A 22,257-nucleotide genomic window follows, 5' to 3' on the forward strand; every position below is an offset into this window, starting at 1 on the left:
TAATTTTCTGTTGGAACAGTGTGTTCTATCTTTTCTTATGAGTGGACAATACATTTAAAATGATGCTTTTAAATGATGGCAGGTCAGTGAGCTCTGCAAATAACTAGGACTACCTGGGTAAATACGATTGTCACATGACAAACTTAGATATGGAAGACTGTCCTAAGCAACTGGGGAGCACAGCTTGGGTAAGGGCACCCTCAGAGGACACCATGTTCCTATGTGAACTGGGCTTTCTGCAAAATTAACCTGTTTTAATATTTTACGTCCTTCCGTAGCCTCCCTTCTAACCTGTCCTAATCTCTGTGATCAAGCACTGGTCATGAAACACAAGAACAGTGTATTCATAAAACATAAAAGTTAATTCATCCAAAGAATTATGTATCTTTATGTAGATATGAGTGTCTTTGTATATATATACATTATATATACATGCACACACATATATATAAATATATGTAAACTTAAGCATATATATTGTAAACACATCATAAACAACTATTTGAAAGAAATGATTTGTAATACTTAAAAATTTCTAATTTTTATAATTATAAAAGGGAATCTTGAACCCCTTATATTAGAAATACGAAACTATTCCCCTTTCTTCCTTTTACACAATGCGTTATGATATTTGTGATGGTTAATACTGATTGTCAACTTGATCAGACTGAGGGATACAAAGTATTAATCCTGGGTGTGTCTGTGTGGGTGCTGCCAAAAGAGATTAACATTTGAGTCAGTGGGCTGGGGTAGGGAGATCCATCTTAATCTGTAGGACACAATCTAATCAGCTCCCAGTGAATATAAAGCAGGCAGAAAAACATGCAAAGGAGAGACTGGCCTAGTCTCCCAGCCTACATCTTTCTCCCATGCTGGATGCTTCCTGCCCTCAAACATCAGACTCGAAGTTCTTCAGTTTGAGGACTGGCTCTCCTTGCTCCTCAGCTTGCAGACAGCCTGTTGTGGGACCTTGTGATCATGTAAGTTAATATTTAATAAACTCATATATATATACATATATATACACACACACACATATACACACACACACATACACATATATACATATATATGTAACAGTTATGTTTATATATGTATATATGTGTGTGTAAATATATACATCCTATGAGTTCTGCCCCTCTAAGAGAACCCTAATATTCTAATACAATGTTCTTCAAAATTTATTTTAATATGTGCATTTTAATAAAGCTTAGCTACTTTTAGCCTTTAACATATTTATTTAAGTACCCAAAATAATATCCCACTTGCCATTGCTTGGTCATATACATAAAGATGCCCACAAAAATGCCTTGACTGTTATCTTATTACAAGTTTCGTAAAACAAAAGGTTTTCTCCACAAAAAGGAGACGTATCCTTATCTGAGTTCTGGATAACTCTTCCCCAAAACAGCAAGGACCCATTTCTTTAATTAATCTTATTTTGTGCTTATTAGTTGCATATATTTTTTCCTTTAACTGTTAATGTATTATGTCCAATGTATTTAAAAGCATTCCTAGATAGTTTTATGATCATTAATACAGATGGATAGTCTAATAAAAGTTGTGAAAATCAACTGTTACTGACAGCTAAAATTCTAAAGAGTGCATGTTTGACAAATCATCATCAAAAATTGTTAGGGGAAAGGATGCCCTAGCAAGCTCAGAAAATTTATTCAATGTGTCTTTCTATATAGAATATGTTGACTGATAATACCACAGAAAAATAGGTATTTTTATTGTTTTAAAATAAATGATGAAATGTAATGAAGAAGATAATATGTAATTAAGAAGATAATATGATGATGAAATGTAATTAAGAAGATAATAGTAACCATGATTTATCTATCTAAAAAGAACTTTGGAACTTCTTTATGTCTGATATTTCTTATTATCATTTTATACTGTGCTACTAAAACAATCCCTGTTTATTTGAAGTTTAAGGTTTGCTATGGTTTGAATACATCTCCTAAAGTTTATGTGTTGGAAACTTTATTGCCATTGTAACAGTATTAAGAGATTGAACCTTTAAGAGTGAACTTTTAAAGCTCCACCCTCATGAATGGATTAATATGGTTACCATGAGAGTGGGCTAGTAACACAGAATAGGCTTCTGATAACAAGGTAAATACAGCCCCATTTCTCTCAGTCTCTCGTCCTTGCTCACCACATGATGCTTTCCACCGTCAGATGACTCTTGTCAGGTGCCAGTGTCATGGCTCTTGGACTTCCCAGCCTCCAGAACCATAAGCCCCATAAATTTCCTTTATATATTATCCAGTCTGTGGTATTCTGTTATAGCAACAAGAAACTAAGACAAAGTTATTTAAATTCTTGATAATTAAATGTTTGTGGAAGTTAGTGAATAAGATTGCCAAGAATATTGGAAAACATCTTTGAATATTATCATTTTAGACCCATTTTTCCAATGACTAATATCCTTCTGCAACCATATGGGCAGAACCTCAAGATGATTTAACTAGGCCGTGTGCTTGATATTTTGAGGCAGTTACAAGAGAAATAAATGCTTTCACAACTTTCTAAAAGAAATAGAAACAGTAGTCCAGTGAGCCACTTGAAAAGTCTGCCAAACTAAGGCAAAGACAAGAATATCTCCAGGTATACTATGGTAAAATGGTGCAAATGCAGCTGGGAAAGATTAAAGAATTATGAAACAAACAAGTAAAGAGAATTCTTGATAGACAAAAGAGTATTTAGCCTGTGTTTTATAGCTGACTTCCTTAACTGAGGGTTTTCAAAACATGCAAATCTCAAGGAAAAAAACAACAATTTTTACATTTGGCTTTTTTCAATATCCTTTCAGGGAGAGTTTCAAAATTCTGTTAGAAAGGCACTGGTAAACTTAACCACAATAATTTGCTAAGCACTCATAAAAATACAACAAATATCAGTAAGATAAATTCTGAGACAGAAAACCATCAGGGACATTGTTCTTGTTTAATAGAAATATGTAAGATTCAGGCTAGTTTATAGCTGTAAATACTTATTCCAATAGAACGAAAATGATGAAGCAGGCAATTGCGGTAGATAAGCTCTAATGTGAATGGCAAGAGATTTCTGATCGCAATCAAAAATTGATTTCTCTTGAATAAAAAGTGTTCCAATTTAAGATAAAATTTAAGAAGAAATGAATAGAAGAGGAGAAGATGGAAGAAAAATTGCAGCCGTCTATGCATGCTAATAGATTTGGGAGGAAATTCTAAAATAAATAAAAATAATTCAGCAGGTTTTTTTTTTTTTTTCAATTAAAAAACTAGGATAAGAAGTCATTAATGCACTTTGGGCCTTTATCTGGAGTTTTCACATTATGGAATCATTGTTTTTTCTTCTTACAGGTAGCTCTAATTCAAGCATTTCATAGTTGATTATAGATTAAATAACAGTTATTTTACTTAAGTCTCTGCTTTCAGTTGTTCCAGATTAGTTTTAACTAACTTGAGTTCATTATTAAATCCCCCAAAGGGATACCAAATCTGACTTATGCTGGCTCACACAAAACCACTGATTATGAAATTTCTAAGAATTTTGTGAGTTGGCTCGTAACTGTCGGTAGCTTGAAATTGGCTACAGTGGGAGTATTTACACTATGGAAATTGGCAAACACTATAAATCATGGCTTTTTACTAGCACATTTCTGTCTTTTACTCACCTATTTATCCAGACCCTTTAAACATCCCAGTCATATTAATTATTCTTCTGTTTTGGAAATGAGTGTCCAACAAAAAAAAGACATTAACATTTTCACCCACACGTAAAATATTAATTAAATATTGTGTACAAAGCATTATGCTAGCCCTTGAGACAATAAAGAGTTGTATGATACTTTTTGTGCCCTGAGGAGCTCAAAATCTCTTCTGGAAGGAAGGAGATTTACATACAATTTTTTAGAAATACAACACAATGCTGCATAACACAAGAGCCAAATGAATAATCAAGAGAATTCATTTGAATTTTATTTCTATAGGAGTTGGCAGAGAAAGAACCTCAAACAGGATATAAAGTCAGGCATGGAAGAAACATAGGATGCCAAAAAATGGAGACGATACCAGAATGAAGTGATAACATGTACCTGGCGTGTCTATAGGAGAAGATTAATCTCATTTCACTGGAAAATATGGTTCAAATGAGAAGTAGTATGGCACAGTAGAAAAAGCCTGAGGTTTTGGAGACAGAGAATTCTGGATTTTAATCTACTCTCACAGTTATTAACTGTGTAAGTTTACCTTACCTCTGCCAATATCAATTTTCTCATCTGTAAAATGGGGATAACTTTGTTTTCAATGCTCTCATGACGAATAAAAGAGTTAATGTGTGAAACATCTCCTAGAGCAAGACATGATACATAGTAGACACTCAAAAAAAAAACATTTGGAGATGGTTCTGTCCATCTCTAAAACCTTATGATCAGCATCAGTAATCAATGAGAGGTTGCTTTGAAAAGGGAGTTGAAATTCAGGTTGTGGAGCTCACCGATTTTTTTAAGCAAAATTGACTAAATTTTGTTAATTACTTAGGAGACACTGAAGGCTTTGAACATGGGGATGACATGTTCAAAATGGTATTTAAAAAGAACTCCATGGCTATAGTGCATGAACAGTTTCTTGGAGTTACATAGACTTGAGTTCTACAATGTGAGTTGGCTAAATTAGTTGAGACCAGTGATTTCTGCTATTGGAATAGATGGAACTCATTAGAAATGTTCAGCATAGACAGTAAGTAGCTCTTGGCTTGGAATATTCAGGTGAAATTCATAGGCAAGGGCAATTTCATAGGCCTGTGACCTGCACTGTCACACAGGGCTCCACACTCAGATGGACCCTGTGCTTAGTTTTATGCTCTGCTATTGTCATTGTTGGGCAGAAATTATAATTTTCCTGAACCCTCATAAGTTTTTAATTGAGACAGTCTCCTGCAACAAATGACAGATTAACAAGAGAAAAACAAACAAGTCTATTAATACAATAACATCATGCAGGTGAAAAGTAACTCAAGACACTGTGACTTAGAATCCTGACTAATATAAAATCTTCAACAAGATCAATAAATACATTGTAGAGAAGTGACAGGACAAAGAGGAAAACAGCCCTAAGCTTCCAAAGGCCAGAAAACTGTGGGAAAGAGTCAACTCTGTTTCCAGATTTTTCTGGAGCAAGCTCTCAGCTGGTAAATGTTGTAAAGGAGAATTTACACATTGTCTTTAGGCAGGAAAGGGGAGAAGGAGCATCACAGACCTTTTGTTTTTGTATTTCTGTGTCCTGCTTTTGGGCAAATAGAAGAGGCAGAGACCTTTTCTGCATGTGGTCCTTCATCCCCTTCAACTCAAAAATATTTATGTCAACGATGCATATTTAGAGGTGGCATATTCTGGTTTCTTTCACTATCTTAAAATTCTTAATAATAGAAATTCTTAAGTATTTTTAAACACGGGGGCCCCACATTTGTATTTTATATTACATTATGCAAATCATGTAGCTGGTCCCGCACACAGTATATGTTAAATACAGCTAATAAGTGAACATATATGTGTGATCCATAGACATGCTTGATGTGTTCACCGCAGATAGCAGGCAAATTAGTAACCTGTAATATCTGCCAAAGAAGAGAGAAAACAAATTTTTAGAAAATGATGAACAAACAAGAACATTATAGTTAGAAAGAGATGAAAAAAATCAAATCATTATCCTGACACTTTGGGACTGAGATACCTGTCACTGCCAACTTGACCAGCCATTGGTGTCATCCAGTTAGTTCCTCTTGCATCTGCTCTGTCCAAGAAACACAGATACAACTCCTGTAATTTCAACAGACTAATCACATGCTACTGGTATAACCAGGCATACTTGTCATGTGTCATTCATTCCAATACAGCAGGTAGCTATCATTGGCCCAAGTTATCTTTATTCTGGGGGCTCCTTTGGGACCTCAGTCCCCTTAGCCACACTATCAGTAGGATGAAAGAGACAGAGCACATGAACACTGCAGAACAAAGGATACAGAAGTGTGGTCCTGTTGCCCATGATCTCACAATATTGCTATTTTATTCCATGTCTTACCATATCTCCTCTTTCCCCTCACTTCTCACTGTGCTTTAAATAAGCTTAGTAAGCCATGTGATTTGAATATGTTAATTTGGTATGTGAACCATCAGGTCTCTGACTTCTGGGAAAGTTTGCTTGGTAGAGTACTTAGAGACCTCCGTCATACCAAGGTAAATTTCCACGCAACAATCTTAAATTATAGATCTATCACTTATTAATTATCTGACAAGTATCTATCTTCTCAGAGCATCAGTTTCCTTATATGTAAAGTCAAAATAATAAAATGTACCATGAAGGAGGGTTGAGAGGGATAAAGAAAATTATTATGCCAGGCACTATGTTATATGTTTGTATCCATGGACTTATTTAATTCTCTCAATAACTTTATGCAGTAGTACTTTTATCCTCATTAATAGTGAGGAAGCACAAGGATGCAGAGGCTAAGAAACTTGCCCACAGCACAATGCTTGACACCTGGTATGAACTTATAAAATAGCAGAAAAATAGGATGTCAATGTTACATTTTGATTGACAAAATCTAGATGCATTAATTGCCTACAGATTCTCCATTTTGCAGATGAAAAATTGCCATACTAAAGATACCTGTAAAGTACAAGAAATAAAGGCCTGTGCTTCGGTTGAGTTATTGGTTAGAAATAATCCAGAATGAACTGCTAGGAAAAGATGGCAGATAGGAGGCAGTACTAAACTGCAGCCCCGTCTTGGATGGATAGAACAGCATGTGGCGACTTGCACTGTGAACTTTTGTTCCAACAACTATTGCAGAAATATACCAGGAAAACCAAGAAAATCCACAAACCATTTGAAGGAAGCAGATTGCTCCTGCAGGACCCAGGAGACAGCCCAAATTCTGTGAGTGCCCAAACAGTGAAGCTGAAAAGGAAGATTGTCCCCTGCCCTGAATACACACACTCACTGAAGAAGCTAAAAGTCCAGATCACGAGAGAAGGATTTGACCTTACCTGGAGCTGAGACAATTTAGAGAGCTGAGCAAAACACAAGGGTAGATGAAGCAACAGGAAAAGGCCGGTGGGCCTTTTTGGGTCCCCAGGGAAGCAATTTCTGACTTGTCTCACAGGGGCCCTACAGGACGGCTGCCAGAGGAACCGGGAAAAGACCACAGGGAGAAGGAAACCTGAACTGAACCAACCAAATGTGAAGTTTCCTGGCCAGAACTTTGGGGAGGATGTGAACCCAGTAACAGGCAGAGAGGCTGCACAACAGCCCTGCTTGCTTTCTCAGCCAGGAGGCTGGTACCCTGGGACAAGTTTTCAGCCCTATTTGCTCACTGCCTGAAAACAAACTCAGCGCTGTTGAAGGAGGCACAGTGGGAGTGAGACCAGCCTTTTGGGTTTCATGGAAGCTGGATGAGGCTTGTAGCTACTGGCTTTCCCTACTTTCCTGACAACCTGCATGACACAGCAGAAGCAGCTATAATCCTCCTGTGAAAATAATTCTATTGACCTGAGAACCACACCCCCATCCCCTACAGCAGTCACAGCAAGCCCCACACAAGGAGAGTCTGAGCTCAGAAGTGCTTAACCCTGCTTCCACCTGATGGTCCTTCCCTATCCACCCTGGTAGCTGAAGACAAAGTTCATATTCTCTTGGGAGTTCTAGAACCCCACCCACCACCTGATTCTCCCCTATACCACCATAGCTGATGCTCTTGAAAGCCCTACCTCCTGGCAGGAGGCCAGCCAGCACAAAAGCAGTGCATTAAACAACTACAACTAAGGCACCTCACAGAGTCTATTTTACTCCCCACCACCTTCACTGAAGCAGGTGCTGGTATCCATGGCTGAGAGACCTGAAGACGGTTCACATCACAGGACTCTGTGCAAACACCTCCCAGTATAAGCCCAGAGGCCAGTAGCTCCACTGGGTGGCTAGATCTAAAAGAGAAATAACAATCACTACAGTTTGGCTCTCATGAAGCCACATCTTCAAGAAAAGGGGGAGAGTACTATATCAAGGGAACACCCTGTGGGACAAAAGAATCAAAACAGCAGCCTTGAGCTTCAGATCCTTCCTCTGACATAGCCTACCCAAATGAAAAGGAACCAGCAACACAATTCTAGTAATATGACAAAACAATGTTCTTTAACACCCTCAAAAAAATCATACTGGCTCACCAGCAATGGATCCAAACAAAGATGAAATCCATGAATTGCCAGAAAAAGAATTCAGAAGGTTGATTAGCAAGCTAATCGAGGAGGCACCAGAGAAAGGTGAAGTCCAACTTAAGGAAATAAAAAAAATATGATACAAGATATGAAAGGAGAAATCTTCAGTGAAATAGATAGTATAAATATAAAACAATCACTACTTTGTGAAATAAAGAACACATCTGGAGAAATGCAAAATGTACTGGAAAGTCTCTGCAATAGAACTGAACAAGAAGAAAAAAGAACTTGAGAGCTCAAAGACAAGGTTTAAGAAATAACCCAATACAACAAAGACAAAGAAAAAAAAGAATTTTAAAAAAAGAAAAAAGCCTCCAAGAAGTTTGGGATTGTGTTAAATGATCAAACCTAAGAATAATTGGTATCCCTGAAGAAGAAGAGAAAACTAACTTTAGAAAACATATTTGGGGAAATAATAGAGGAAAACTTCCTTAGCCTTGCTAGAGAGCTGGACATCCAAATATAAGAAGCTCAAAGAATGCCTGGGAAATTCATTGCAAAAAGATCATCGCCTAAGCATATAGTTATCAAGTTATCTAAAGTCAAGACAAAGGAAAGGATCTTAAGAGCTGTGAGACTAAAGCACTAGGTAATCTACAAAGGAAACTTTATCAGAGTAACAGTAGATTTCTCAGGAGAAACCCTACACACTAGAAGGGATTGGGGTCCTGTTTTTTACTTCCTTAAACAAAACAATTATCAGAGAAGAATTTTGTATCCAGTGAAACTAAGCTTCATAAATCAAGGAGAGATGTAGACTTTTTCAGACAAACAAGTGCTAAGAGAATTCGCCACTACCAAGCCAGCACTACAAGAACTGCTCAAAGGAGCTCTGAATCTTGAAACAAACCCTGGAAACACTCAAAACAGAATCTCTTCAAAACATGAATCTCACAGAACCCATTAAAACAAAAATACAACAAATAAGTAAATAAATAAATAATCAAGGTATTCAGGCAACAAATAGCATGATGAATAGAATAGTACCTCACATCTCAATACTAACATTGCATGTAAATAGCCTAAATGCTCCACTTAAAAGATATAGAATTCCAGAATAGTTAAGAATTCACTAACCAAGTATCTGCTGTCTTCAAGAGACTCAACTAACACATGAGGACTCACATTAACTTACAGTAAAAGAGTGGAAAAAATACATTCCATGCAAATGAACACCAAAAGTGAACAGGAGTAGCTATTATTATATCACACTAAACAAACTTTAAAGCAATAGCAGTTTAACAACACAAAGAGGTACATTAAATAATGACAAAAAGCTTGGTCCAACAAGAAAATATCACAATCCTAAATAAATATGCACCTAAAGCACCCAGATTTATAAAATTATTACTACTAGACCTAAGAAATGAGATAGATAGCAACACAATAATACTATTGGGGGGCTTCAATACTCCACTGAGAGCACTAGACAGGTCATCAAGACAGAAAGCCAACAAAGAAACAATGGATTAAAACTATACCCTAGAACAAATGGACCTAACAGCTACTCACAGAATATTCTACCCAACAACTATAGAATATAGATTCTATTCATCAGTGCATGGAACTTTCTCCAAGATAAACCTTATGACAGGCCACAAAACAAGTCTCAATAAATTTAAGAAAACTGAAATTACATCAAGTACTCTCTCAGACCACAGCGGAATCAAGTTGGAAATCAAAAGAAATCCTCAAATCCATGCAAATACGTGAAAATTAAACTACATGCTCCTGAATGATTATTGGGTCCATAATGAAATCAAGATGGAAATTTAAAAATACTTTGAACTAAACAATAATAGTGAAGCAACCTATCAAAACTGCTGAGATACCGCAAAGGTGGTGCTAAGAGGAAAGTTCATAGCATTAAATGCCTACATAAAAAAGTCTGAAAGAGTATAAATAGATAACCTAAGCTAACACACACCTCAAGGAACTAGAGAAACAAGACCAAACCAAACCCAAACAGCAGAAGAAAAGAAATAACAAAGATCAAAGCAGAATGAAATGAAATTGAAACAACAACAACAAATACAAAAGCTAAATGAAACAAAAAGCTGGTTTTTTGAAAAGATAAATAAAATTGATAGACCATTAGCAAGATTAACCAAGAAAGGACGAGAGGAGAGAAGATCCAAATAAACTCTACTGAGGAAAGAGACCCAAGCATCTAAGATCACCTCCCCTTTGACTTCCACACTGCATTTCAATAGAAGAAATGGCTGGCCAATTGGTGTCTCCTTAGTCACCTTCCTATAGATAGCAGGCATAGTATGGGAGAATCTTTCCAGAAGGCATTGTTTTTACTTAAACAAGATCAAACCCTCTTCCCCCTCTTACTCCACGACCAAGCCCCTTTCACATGTAATTTTTAAAACTGTAAACCCAAGATCCTTTCACGTGTAATTCCTAAGGCTGTAAACCCAAGACTCTTTCACATGTAATATCTAGAGTTGTAAGCCTATATAAAGGCAGAGCTTCTCTTTGTTAGACAAGCTTGGCTGTTAGACAACTATGTTGCCTTGCTCCCGGCTGAAATAAATTCCTTCCTAGTTCAGTGTCCGAGAGGTCTGTTTCTTGTGGCCACTCCTGCTTCACTATTAGATATGAAATAGGAGATATTACAGCCAACACGACAGAAATACAAAAGATCACTCAAGGCTACTATGAATATCTTTATCCGCATAAACTAGAAAACTTAGAAGAGATGCATAAATTCCTAGAAAGCTACAACCCTCCTAGCTTAAATCAGGAAGATTTAGAAACCCCAAACAGATCAATAACAAGCAGTGAGATTGAAATGGTAATTTAAAAATTACCGACAAAAAAAGTCCAGGACCAGACGGATTCACAGCTGAATTCTATCAGACATTCAATCCTACTGACACTATTCCACAAGACAGAGAAAGAGAGAATACTTCCTCAATCATTCTATGAAACCAGTGTCACCCTAACACCAAAACCAGGAAAGGACAAAACAAAAAAAGAAAACTACAGATCAATATCCCTGATGAACGCAGATAAAAAATTCTCAACAAAATACTAGCTAACCTGAATCCAATAGCATATCAAAAAGATAATCCACCATGATCAAGTGGGTTTCATTCCAGGGATGCAGGGATGGCTTAACATATACATGTCAATAAATATGACACATCATATAAACAGAATTAAAACAAAAATTACATCATCATCTCAATAAATGCAGAAAGAGGGGATCCATTCAGAACCCTTCCCACTGCATGAGGGTGTTTTCTCTTCTTTCTTTTGCCTATTTAACTTTCTGCTCTTAAACAACACTTCCCCCACAAAAAAGTAGACAAAGAAAAAGCATTTGACAAAAACCAGCATCCCATTATGATTAAAACCCTCAGCAAAACTAGCATACAAGGGGCATACCTCAATGTAATAAAAGCCATCTATGACAAACTCACAGCCAACATAATACTAAACAGGGAAAAGTTGAAAGCATTCCCTCTGAGAACTGGAACAAGGATGCCCATTCTCACCACTTCTATTCAACATAGTACTGGAGTCCCAGCCAAAGCAATCAGACAAGTGAAGAAATAAAGGGTATCCAGATCAGTAAAGAGGTCAAACTGTCACCGTTTGGTGATGATATGATCACATACCCAGAAAACCCTGAAGACTCCTCCAAAAAGCTCCTAGTACTAAAAAATGAATTCAGCAAAGTTTCATGATACAAAATTAATAAACACAAATCAGTAGCTCTGTTGTTCACCGACAGTGACCAAACTGAGAATCAAATCAAGATTTCAACCCTTTACAATAGACACACACACACACACACACTCTCTCTCTCTCTGTCTCTCTCTCTGTCTCAGGACTATACCTACCCAAGGAGGTGAAATACTTGTACAGTGAAAACTGCAAAACCTGGCTGAAAGAAATCACAGATGACACAAACAAATGGATATACATCCCATGTTCATTTGGATGGGTAGAATCAGTATTGTGAAAATGACCATATTACCTAAAGCAATCTTCAAATTCAATGCAATTCTCATAGAAATAGCACCACCATTCTTCACAGAACTAGAAAAGAACAATCCTAAAATCCATATGGAACCAAAAAAGAGTCTGCATAGCAAAAGCAAGACTAAACAAAAAGAAAAAATCTGGAGGCATCCCATTACCTTCCTTCAAACTATCCTATAAGTCTATGGCCACCAAAACAGCATGGTACTGATACAAAAATAGGAACATATACCAATGGAATAGAATAGAGAACCCAGAAATGAATCCAAATACTTACAGACAACTGATTTTCAATAAAGCAAATGAAAATATAATGTGGGGAAAGGACGTCCTATTCATTCAACAATATTTGCTGGGATAATTGGCTAGCTACATGTAGGACAATAAAACTGGATCTTCATCTCTCACCTTATACAAAAATCAACTGAAGATGGGTCAAGGACTTAAAGCTAAGACTTGAAACTATAAAAATTCTAGAAGATAACATCAGTAAAACCCTTCCAGTCATTGGCTTAGGCAAAGACTTCATGACCAAGAACCCCAAAGCAAATGCAACGAAAACAAAGGTAAGTGGGACTTAATTAAACTTAAGAGCTTCTGCACAGCAAAAGGAACAGTCAGTAGAGTAAATAGGCAACCCACAGAGTGGAAGAAAATCTTCGCACTCTATACATCCAACAAAGACTAATAACCAGAATCTACAAGGAACTCAAGCAAATTAGTAAGAAAAATACAAAGTATCCTATCAAAAAGTGGGCTAAGGTCATGAATAGACAATTTGCAAAAGAAGATACGTAAATGGTCAAAAAACATATGAAAAAATGCTCAATATGACTAAGAATCAGGAAAATGCAAATTGAAATCACATTGTCATACCACCTATCTCCTGCAAGAATGGCCACAATCAAAACATCAAAAAATGATAGATGTTGGCACGGATGTGGTAAAAAGTGAACACTTCTACACTGCTGATGGGAATGTAAACTAGTACAACCACTATGAAAAACAGGGTGGAGATTCCTTGAAGAACTAAAAGTATAACTACCATTTGATCCAGCAATCCCACTACTGGGTATCTACCCAGAGGAAAAGAAGTTGTTATACAAAAAAGACACACACACGTTTATAGCAGCAGAATTCACAATTGTAAAAATATGAAACCAGACCAAACGCCCATCAGTCAACGAATGGATAAAGAAATTGTGGTGTACACACACACACACACACACACACACACACACACACACACACACATATATATGGAATACGTGTATGTATATATGATGGAATACCTTTCAGCCATAAAAAGAAATGAAATGTTGGCATTCGGGCCAAGCATGGTGGCTCACGCCTATAATCCCAGCACTTTGGTAGGCCGAGGTGGGTGGATCACCCGAGGTCAGGAGTTCAAGACCGCCCTGGCCAACATGGCAAAACCCTGTCTCTACAAAAAATAAAAAAATTCACTGGGTGTGGTGGCACATGCCTGTAATCTCAGGTACTCAAAAGGCTAAGGCAGGAGAATCTCTCGAACCTGAGGGGCGGAGGTTGCAGTGAGCTGAGATCATACCACTGCACTCCAGCCTGGGTGACAGAGCGAGACCCCATCTCAAAAAAAAAAAAAAAAATTGGCATTCACAGAACATATGATGTTTGGTTTTCCATTCCTGAATTACTTCACTTAGAATAATAGTCTCCAGTTCCGATGGAAACATCCTATGCTCTTATTCCTAAGTAGGAGCTAAACTACAAGGACGCAAATGCATAAAAGTGATATTGGACTTTGGGGACTCTGGGGAAAGGGTGGGATTGAGCTGAGGAATAGAAGACTACAAATTGGGTTCAGGGTATACAGCTCGGGTGATGGGTGCACCAAAATACAAATCCCCACCAAATAACTTACTCATGTTACCAAATACCACCTGTTCCCCAAAAACTTACGGAAATATAAATTTAAAACAGAAAATAATCCAGAATGGTTGAAGGGTATGTCGGTAGGTATGTTTAAATGTCCTCTGGTATAGCATCTTTCACGCCTTCACGATGACAGATGAGGGGAAAACTTTTGTAAACTGAAGTATAAACCATGATTCTTGCCTATGAAAATCTTAAGCTCCAAGAAAACTGGAGAGAAGGGGTGAGGATGGAAGCCAGATGGTTTTCTCAAAGTTTTCCCAGATAGCTCCATTAGAGGAAATCAACTGTACTATGTTCTCATTTTCCTAGAAATGTATTCATTCTCCCAACTAAAAAATAAAACAAAATAAAAAAACAAATAAGCCAATGAAAAGAAGTGTGAAGAGATAAAAGACTGAGTAAGAGGAATGTTACCTTAATGGCTAGCTGATAGTTTGAAGCACTTAAGTGTGAATGAAATCTGAGGATAACTTCCTTGGCTTTACTGGGTGTCTCATTAATAAATCACTGGGCCTAGCCAGCCAATGGACAGATCCCAGAAACATTGGGTCAGAGTGCTACAAAGCTCAGAAATAGAAGTAGTCAGTATATAGCTAAATACACATTTTTGTTATCAAAATAAATAATTTTAAAATGGTGACTACCCAAGAGCCAATTCCCTGCAAAAGTATACTTTGAGTGTTTCTGTATCTTAATTTGTGGACTCATGAAATGTTAGAACTGTCCCCTCTCCAAAATAAGTTTCTTTAAATATCCAGCTAAGTGGGTTTTTAAAACTGTTTTTTTAATAGCCACAGAAGCATTCCTTCTTCAAATCAATGCTTTATATGGACGTATACTGTGTAGAAGAGAGAAACTATAGGTCTGTTCTTAAAGCCAGCATTGTGGCCCAGTGGCTGTCCCTGTGAGCTCTGCCTCCTTTGCCCTGATTTGATTTCACCAAACTACTTGACTTTGGAGGATAGCAGTTTGAAGACCATGGTCCACAATCCAATTTCTCTGTTTCATAAATGAATAAACTGAGTTTCAAAGAGGAGAAGTCACAGGAAGCATTTAGCTCAAAGCCCAAGTCTCAATTTTCAATCTAAAACCTATTCCACTATAACAAAATAAGGTGGTTGTTTATTTAGGTTTAGTCATGAGCACTTTTAATCTACCACATATAATGTTCTGATACAGTTAACAGTCTTAGGTTTCAAGATGAGTAATAAGTAGACCTGTTACTTTCTACCTGGGTGTTTTATTTCACTTGTGGTAGCTGCTATCATGTAAGTGCTGCGATCTCTTATAGGTAGGAAAGATCTAGTCACCCAAACTCAGAGTTAAACCCACGAGCAACTTAAAAACAGATTATACTTTGTATTCTCATTAATGTTTTTAAATTGATTCATAAAAAAACAGAAACTGACTTTCAAATAATTGGAAAATATAACACTATTTCTCTTTCCCCCCTCTAAGCCCTCCACATACACTCTTCGTCATTGAATAAATCATCTGTAGAGCTGAATATTCTGTTTAATGAAGCTTTCTGTCTCAGAATTGAAAACAGCAGCTCTCATTCTGACTATATATCAGTAATTTTTAGATAAAAAATAAAAATACACATTTCTGGTCTGGGCCAGACACACCTGCCTTTCCACCAAGAGATTATCATTCAATAGATTTAAGCTACAGGAGTGTATAAAATGCATTAATATACAATAAAACATACAATGAAAATTACAATTTCCACAGTGATGATGAAAAGGAGATGGCTTCCTTTCAGCTGTATAGAGCCAATTCCACTATCTTGAAAATGCTGAACTCTAGTTCCTGAGCCACGTTTGAGGGTTAATATGGATTCAAAACCAATTCCTAGAGCTTCCTGGCTATGTAGCAACCACTTAAATAACCATCTTTTGACCCTAAGCCCTGAGTGTACTCATATTACTAATGGTAGATGCTCTTTAAAAATGTGGGAGCTCTCTCTGACTCTCCCATAACACCCTCAAAACTGTAAGTTGCTATTCCTGAGGCTTATTCTAAAATATATCTTAAAACCCTGACCCTTTCTAAAATACCTTTTAGAAGTTTCACAACTTTCTCCAAGCCCAGAACAAGAAGCCTTCAAACCCAGGCACAGATCCAAACCTGCGTTCAAAACATCTATTCCAGTTACACTGAGCCTAGTATCTTGGGTTTCATAGACTTAGCCAGGGGCAATGATGCAGGCTAATTGGGGGAATATTAATAACATAATCCTTAGAAACATGCTCTCAAAGTTAGATATCTCTGAAAGAAAGAAAGGGTAGAAGGAAAGCTGCCTCATTCCCATGCATTGGTAGCACTGGGGTAGAGAAATGTTTACCTACTTGCATGTACTATGAAGTACTGACCACTTGTTCTAATCATGTAGTTGGAATCTGGTGGGGAGAGGCTCAACAGAACATTCAAAAGCCTCTAAAGGGAGATAAGTCAGGCAGTTAAGTACCAACAACTTCATACGGAGGCTGAAACTAAGAGAATTAGACATGGCACCAGCTGGAACCCACAGGTACAGCCACAAGACAGAAACCACTTCTGGCCATGGAAAATCATCACCAGACTGTGAGCCTTGTTGACAAGTGAGAAGCCACAGTTGTTTCTTCTCTGGGCCTAAATTTGTGCTTCTATTCTGTGAGCTGACTTTGGCCTTGAAGATCTGAATCACTGTCTTGGTAACGAGCCTAGCTTGTTCCCCAGCTGTACTGGAAGGAGGCAGCAAATCTGAATGTTTACAAGTACGGCCAAGTACCATAAACAAGTAACATGGATTGTTTGAGAATGGTGCAAATTGAAAAGGGAATGCCCCATTAATAAAGCCACTGGTGCTTAGTCCTAGCTGTTACTGTAATGGAAGAAGGTAGGACCAAATCTTCTACTTGTTCATGAAAGGCTGAACATCTGAATTTTTTACTCCCTCTTTTAAAAGATTGAGGCTGTGTGAAATATAATCTCAGCACTTTGGGAGGCTGAGGTAGGAAGACAGCTTGAGGCCAGGAGTTCAAGATCAGCCTGGGCAACATAGTAAGACCCCATCTCAACACAAAAAGAAAAAATTAGCCAAACATGATAGTATGTATATATAGTCCCAAGTACTTGGTAGACTGAGGCAGAAGAATCCCTTGAGCCCAGGAGTTTGAGGCTGCAGTGAGCTAAGACTGCACCCCTGCGCTCCAGCCTAGGTAACAGAGTTAAGACCATATCTCTAGGGAAATAAATGAATTTAAATTTTTTAAAATATTGAAAAAATTATAAAAATACATTTGATGGTTAAAATGATAAATTTTGTATTGTATATTTTGCTACAATTAAAAAAATAAAAAAGAAAAAGAAAAAAAAAACATGTGGGCCAAATAAAAAACACCTATATTCCAGATTCAGGTGCGGTCTCCTCATTGTCAGTGTCTGCTTTTGTACTAAAGCCTAGTATTGTCCTTCTTTCCAATGCTAATGCCTATCTCTCCCCAGTGTTAAAATTTGCCTAAATCTTGGATTCCAGATCAAGGCCTGAGACCTTGAAATCTGCCACAGGACTATGACTATGTTTTACAAGATCCAAGAATGGTCTGGTCCTGAATTCTGCTAAATTGTCAAATGCCTTACTTCCTTCTGTTGCATCCTCACAATCTTATTGTTTATCCAAACTACTACTAATGGATCATCATCCCACAAGGCTTCTGGAGTCTGACTGTGGCAAGGTCTGCTCCCACCTAGACTTTCCAGGTCCCAAATTCTCTCCATCTCTCCTGTCACCCTTCAGGAATCAGACATCAAGCCTCTTCTGAGATGAAGTAATAACTACAACCTCTTATGTTTCCCAGCTATGTGCCATGTTCTAGTACCATGTTTTACCTAAATTATCTCACTTTTTAATTCCAAAAACTCTGTCAATAAGGTAAAATTTCATGAGGAACCTGAGTTGTGTAGAGAGACTACACGACTCGATCCAATGTGCACAGCTATTAAATGGGAGAGCTGAGATCCTAACTCAAATCTGAAGCTGTTGTCTACTCCATTATCCTGCATGAGAGATACAGGCAAAGAAGATCGGGGGCTGGGGGGTGGTGGTGGGGGTTTCTACACCGCCATCTAGTTGGTAAGGGAAGATAGTACTTAGAATTTTTATTCAATCATATATTTTGGAATTTTTATTTAATCATATATATTTGGAAGTTCACAATATTGCTTTCCAATTTTAAACTTTCTATGTATAGTTACCTGTGGTTCCCAGGTTTGGGGATTTTATGGGCCATTAATATTTCACATATGTTTGAGGGGCCTTATAGGGTTGCCAAACTTCTATTTTGCCAGGTAAGAATATTTTTAAAACCTATAATTTAGCATCATTATCACTTCACTAAATGCAAACTATTTTAACACACGGACACACGTGCATGCACACACACAAAACTTGTAGCTCTGTGGAACGTGGGCTGCTGCTTGCCTTTGCTTTATGAAATATTTTACATAAATTATCTAACTTTATAATTCCAAAAACTCTGTCAATAAGATACAATTTGATAAGGAACCTGAGTTGTGTAGAGGGACTACACAACTTGATCAAATGTGTACAGCTATTAAACGGGAGATCTGAGATCCTAACTCAATGTGTGCATGCACATGCAAAGGGAGTTCCCAGACTACAATTTTGTGGTGTTGTAAAAGTTTTCTGGGAAAACCAACGTTTAGAACTTGGAAAACCTTACTCTAGAAAACAAAACAAAAATAATATAAATGATGGCTAAGTTTCAAGCACACAGAGAAGATATAGAATATCTTTCTTTATTTTGGATATGAGGTAACTAAGGCTTCAGGAGATTAAGCAATGCTTTTAAATAGCACACAAGTGCTTGCAGAAACGAGACTAGAAGTAAATTATCCTGATAGCTATTTCAGTTCTTGTTTTCATCATCAGAGACAATAATACTATACTATCATTTTTACAGTATTACTAGTTAAATAGGCTTGTGAGGGGATAATTTTAAAACATAGGCTTGTGAGGGGATAATTTTAAAACACGACTATTTATAAAAATGACTTACGGATGGATGCAATTATTGGCAAAACTAGAAATGCAAACATGGCTGTTATCACAAACAAAAAGCTTCCCTTTTACCTGCTCTTTCCTCCTCCCCCAACTACCAGGTCAGGGAAATATAGTGTGATCTTCAGGGGTGAGTCTTCCCATCCCCCAGAATGGGATAATCATTTGACTCTGCATATGGAGAGTTTATAAATCTGTGTGCTCTGACTGTGTTTGCATCCACATTAGCAGTCAACATAAGACTGAAATTGGGTCACTGACATGTTCAGGGAATAGCTATTAGCATAACCTTGCATTGGAATCCTATTTACTGTTCTGTTGGCCTAGCATCTTCTCTGTGCTTTAATGTCAGCTGTTACATGAAAAGATCATTTGAGCCCAGGGCCCTGAAGAGAAACAAGAGTGTACAACCCACACAAACTTGTAAAATTCAAATACTTTGTCTCTTTCAAAGAGATGGTAACAAATGTATTAAGCTAAGGAAACTACAGTTTAAGGAACAAATGATTGAAGATGACCACAGAAGTTAAAAGCCTCTAAATAATTTCTCATGGTTGTTTCCAATTTATAATTAATAGCCCAGTCTCTCTAGCGAAAAGAAACAGATATATCAGAATATACACATATATGTGTATATATACAGATATATGATACATGTTTATGACTATGAGCATTATATATATTTCATATATACTTGATATAGATAATATTGCACACAAAATACATATATATAATGTGCATGTATATAGGTAATATTCAGAGGATTTAGGAGATCAGTATCAAGGAAAATGTTTCTACTTATAAAATGTGGCACCATACTTGAGAACTTCAATTTTCTTCTCCATCTTCCATGGTTTGCATTTGACAGTAGCAATTGTTTGTCTTTTCTCGTCTAACTCTGCCTTCAATCTTTCCAATTCCTCTTCATCAATTTCTTCTTCTTCTTCTCTTTAAAAGAAAAAGAGAAACACCTTAGTAAAGTTAAGGTTTGCTTGATTTCCGAACTTAAGGAAGACAGATACCAGGTATTTAGCCCATTTTCGAAGATGTGGCCATATACAGTCAATGCTAGGACCTATAAGCACAAGAACCCATATCTGAACACTGATGTAAGATTACTGGAATTATTATAACTTTAAGCAGTAGTATTTGCCTTCCTGAATCTAAACTGTTTTTTGTTTTTTGTTTTTTTTTTTTGAGATGGAGTTTCACTCTTGTCACCCAGGTTGGAGTACAATGGCGGGATCTTGGCTCACTGCAACCTCCGCCTCCTGGGTTCAAGCACTCTGCCTCAGCCTCCCAAGTAACTGGGATTACAGGCACCTGCCACCTCACCTGGCTAATTTTTGTATTTTTATTAGAGACAGGGTTTCACCATGCTGGCCAGGTTAGTCTCAAACTCCTGACCTCAAGTGATAAGTGATCTACCTGCCCTGGCCTCCCAAAGTGCTGGGATTACAGGCATGAGCCACCATGCCCAGTCTAAGCTGTTCTTTTATGTTTAGAGCCTCAAATTCTCTGAACTAGAAAATCTGTGGAAAGAAAAACAGATATATCAAGATATTTCCCTCTCTTCTTTATTCCCTTGAATACCTTCCCCAATTCTACATTTCATTTAAAAACTTAATTTTTCAATAAGGATAATAAATTAGAGGTGAAGATGTCTTTGAGTGCCCTTAAAAATTTTGTTAGCCCTGTCTCAAGAGAAAAAAAAAAAACTGAAATTGGGAAAAATAAAAATCTGTTTCTTAAAGGTAACTTAATCTGTTATCTGTTAATTAAACTTACAACTTTAATGGGTAAAATTCACCTTGAAATATATTTAGTGGAAGTCAATCCTTTGAAGAGAGCTTCAAAGGAATGTAGTCCCTACTGAGCATGGATGTAGCTTTTCTTTTCTGTGTTCCTAGTATTACAAAAACACTATAGGGTCCAGAACTCAAAGAAAACAAAATCTAAACATGAGCAGCATAATTTTAAATTGAGGCATGCAATACCATATTGTAGAGATCAGGGTTTGTGTGTGTGTGTGGGGGGGGTTGTTTTGTTTTGTTTTTCTTGGTAATAGATTGTTTCAGTTATTAAGCTATTGTCTCAACTTCAAACACACCCTCTTACACTTTAATATTGTGGTGCTGGGGCTGGTATTTTGTGAGTTACATTTCTGCTTTGTTAGCTGGGTCAATATAGACTCTGACAATAGGGGATACTGAGGAGAGTCTCTGTCTTTCCTGTGTTTTCCTCTCTGCTTCCTATTTGCTTTGTGGGATTATACTTCCTCCTTAGCATCACTTCTTCACTCCTGGAGTAGAGCATCCTTTCCATATCTGCAAGTGAATCCACATTACCAATCTTACCAACACTAGCAGAACCAGCTTCATCACCTCTCCCATCAAAACCAGCACCGCAGAGCATCAGTCCCTATGCAGAGTCCTGACTTTTACCTTCAAGGGTCTTTCCTCTATGCTACAGTGTTTTCATTTCAACTTTTTCCATTGTTCCTCTGGCCCTTGGAATGGCAGATGCTTCCAGTAGTTACCGTCACCATGATACTTTAGTGTTCTCTTTTTGCCTTTTCAGTAGTCTAATTAACAATGATTTATACCTCCTAATGATTCACTTATTGAACTCTCTGTCCAATTAACTGTTGAAGTTTCTCCCCTCACTAGACACTGACTGATAACAAAAATTGTAATCCAATTTAGTATTACTCAGAAAAATATTTTATTTTTCACTAAGTGCAGGACTAGACACAGTAGAAATATGGTAAAATTTACTTTTTAAAGTTCTAGCTGAGGAATAGGATATAACCACAGTTTCATAGTTTACCCTACAAAATGACTTTCAATCTCCTTTCTTTGCCACCAATCTATAGTTTTTAATCATGCTGTGATTACCAAAACAAAAATTCATATTAACCATTTAAAATAACACTTCCTGTCCACAGTTTGTTTTAGGGACAATTCAAATATTTTGCTTAGAATAATCATCATGGTATAAGAGAACTAGGGAA

The 22,257-nt window shown here is 37.1% G+C and overlaps 1 protein-coding gene across 3 annotated transcripts in view; it reads right to left on the minus strand.

The window, feature by feature from the left end:
* The window catches only part of TMC1 (transmembrane channel like 1), a 475,132-nt gene that overhangs the window by 106,355 nt on the left and 346,520 nt on the right, over positions 1 to 22,257 (minus strand). For all 3 annotated transcript variants that reach the window (XM_074394669.1, XM_074394667.1, XM_074394668.1), the window contains one exon: positions 20,064 to 20,192. In XM_074394669.1, coding sequence (XP_074250770.1) covers positions 20,064 to 20,192 — 129 coding nt within the window. The remainder of the gene's footprint in view (positions 1 to 20,063; positions 20,193 to 22,257) is intronic.

This window comes from Saimiri boliviensis, chromosome 2 (assembly GCF_048565385.1).
Source record: "Saimiri boliviensis isolate mSaiBol1 chromosome 2, mSaiBol1.pri, whole genome shotgun sequence".
Classification (NCBI taxonomy): domain Eukaryota; kingdom Metazoa; phylum Chordata; class Mammalia; order Primates; family Cebidae; genus Saimiri; species Saimiri boliviensis.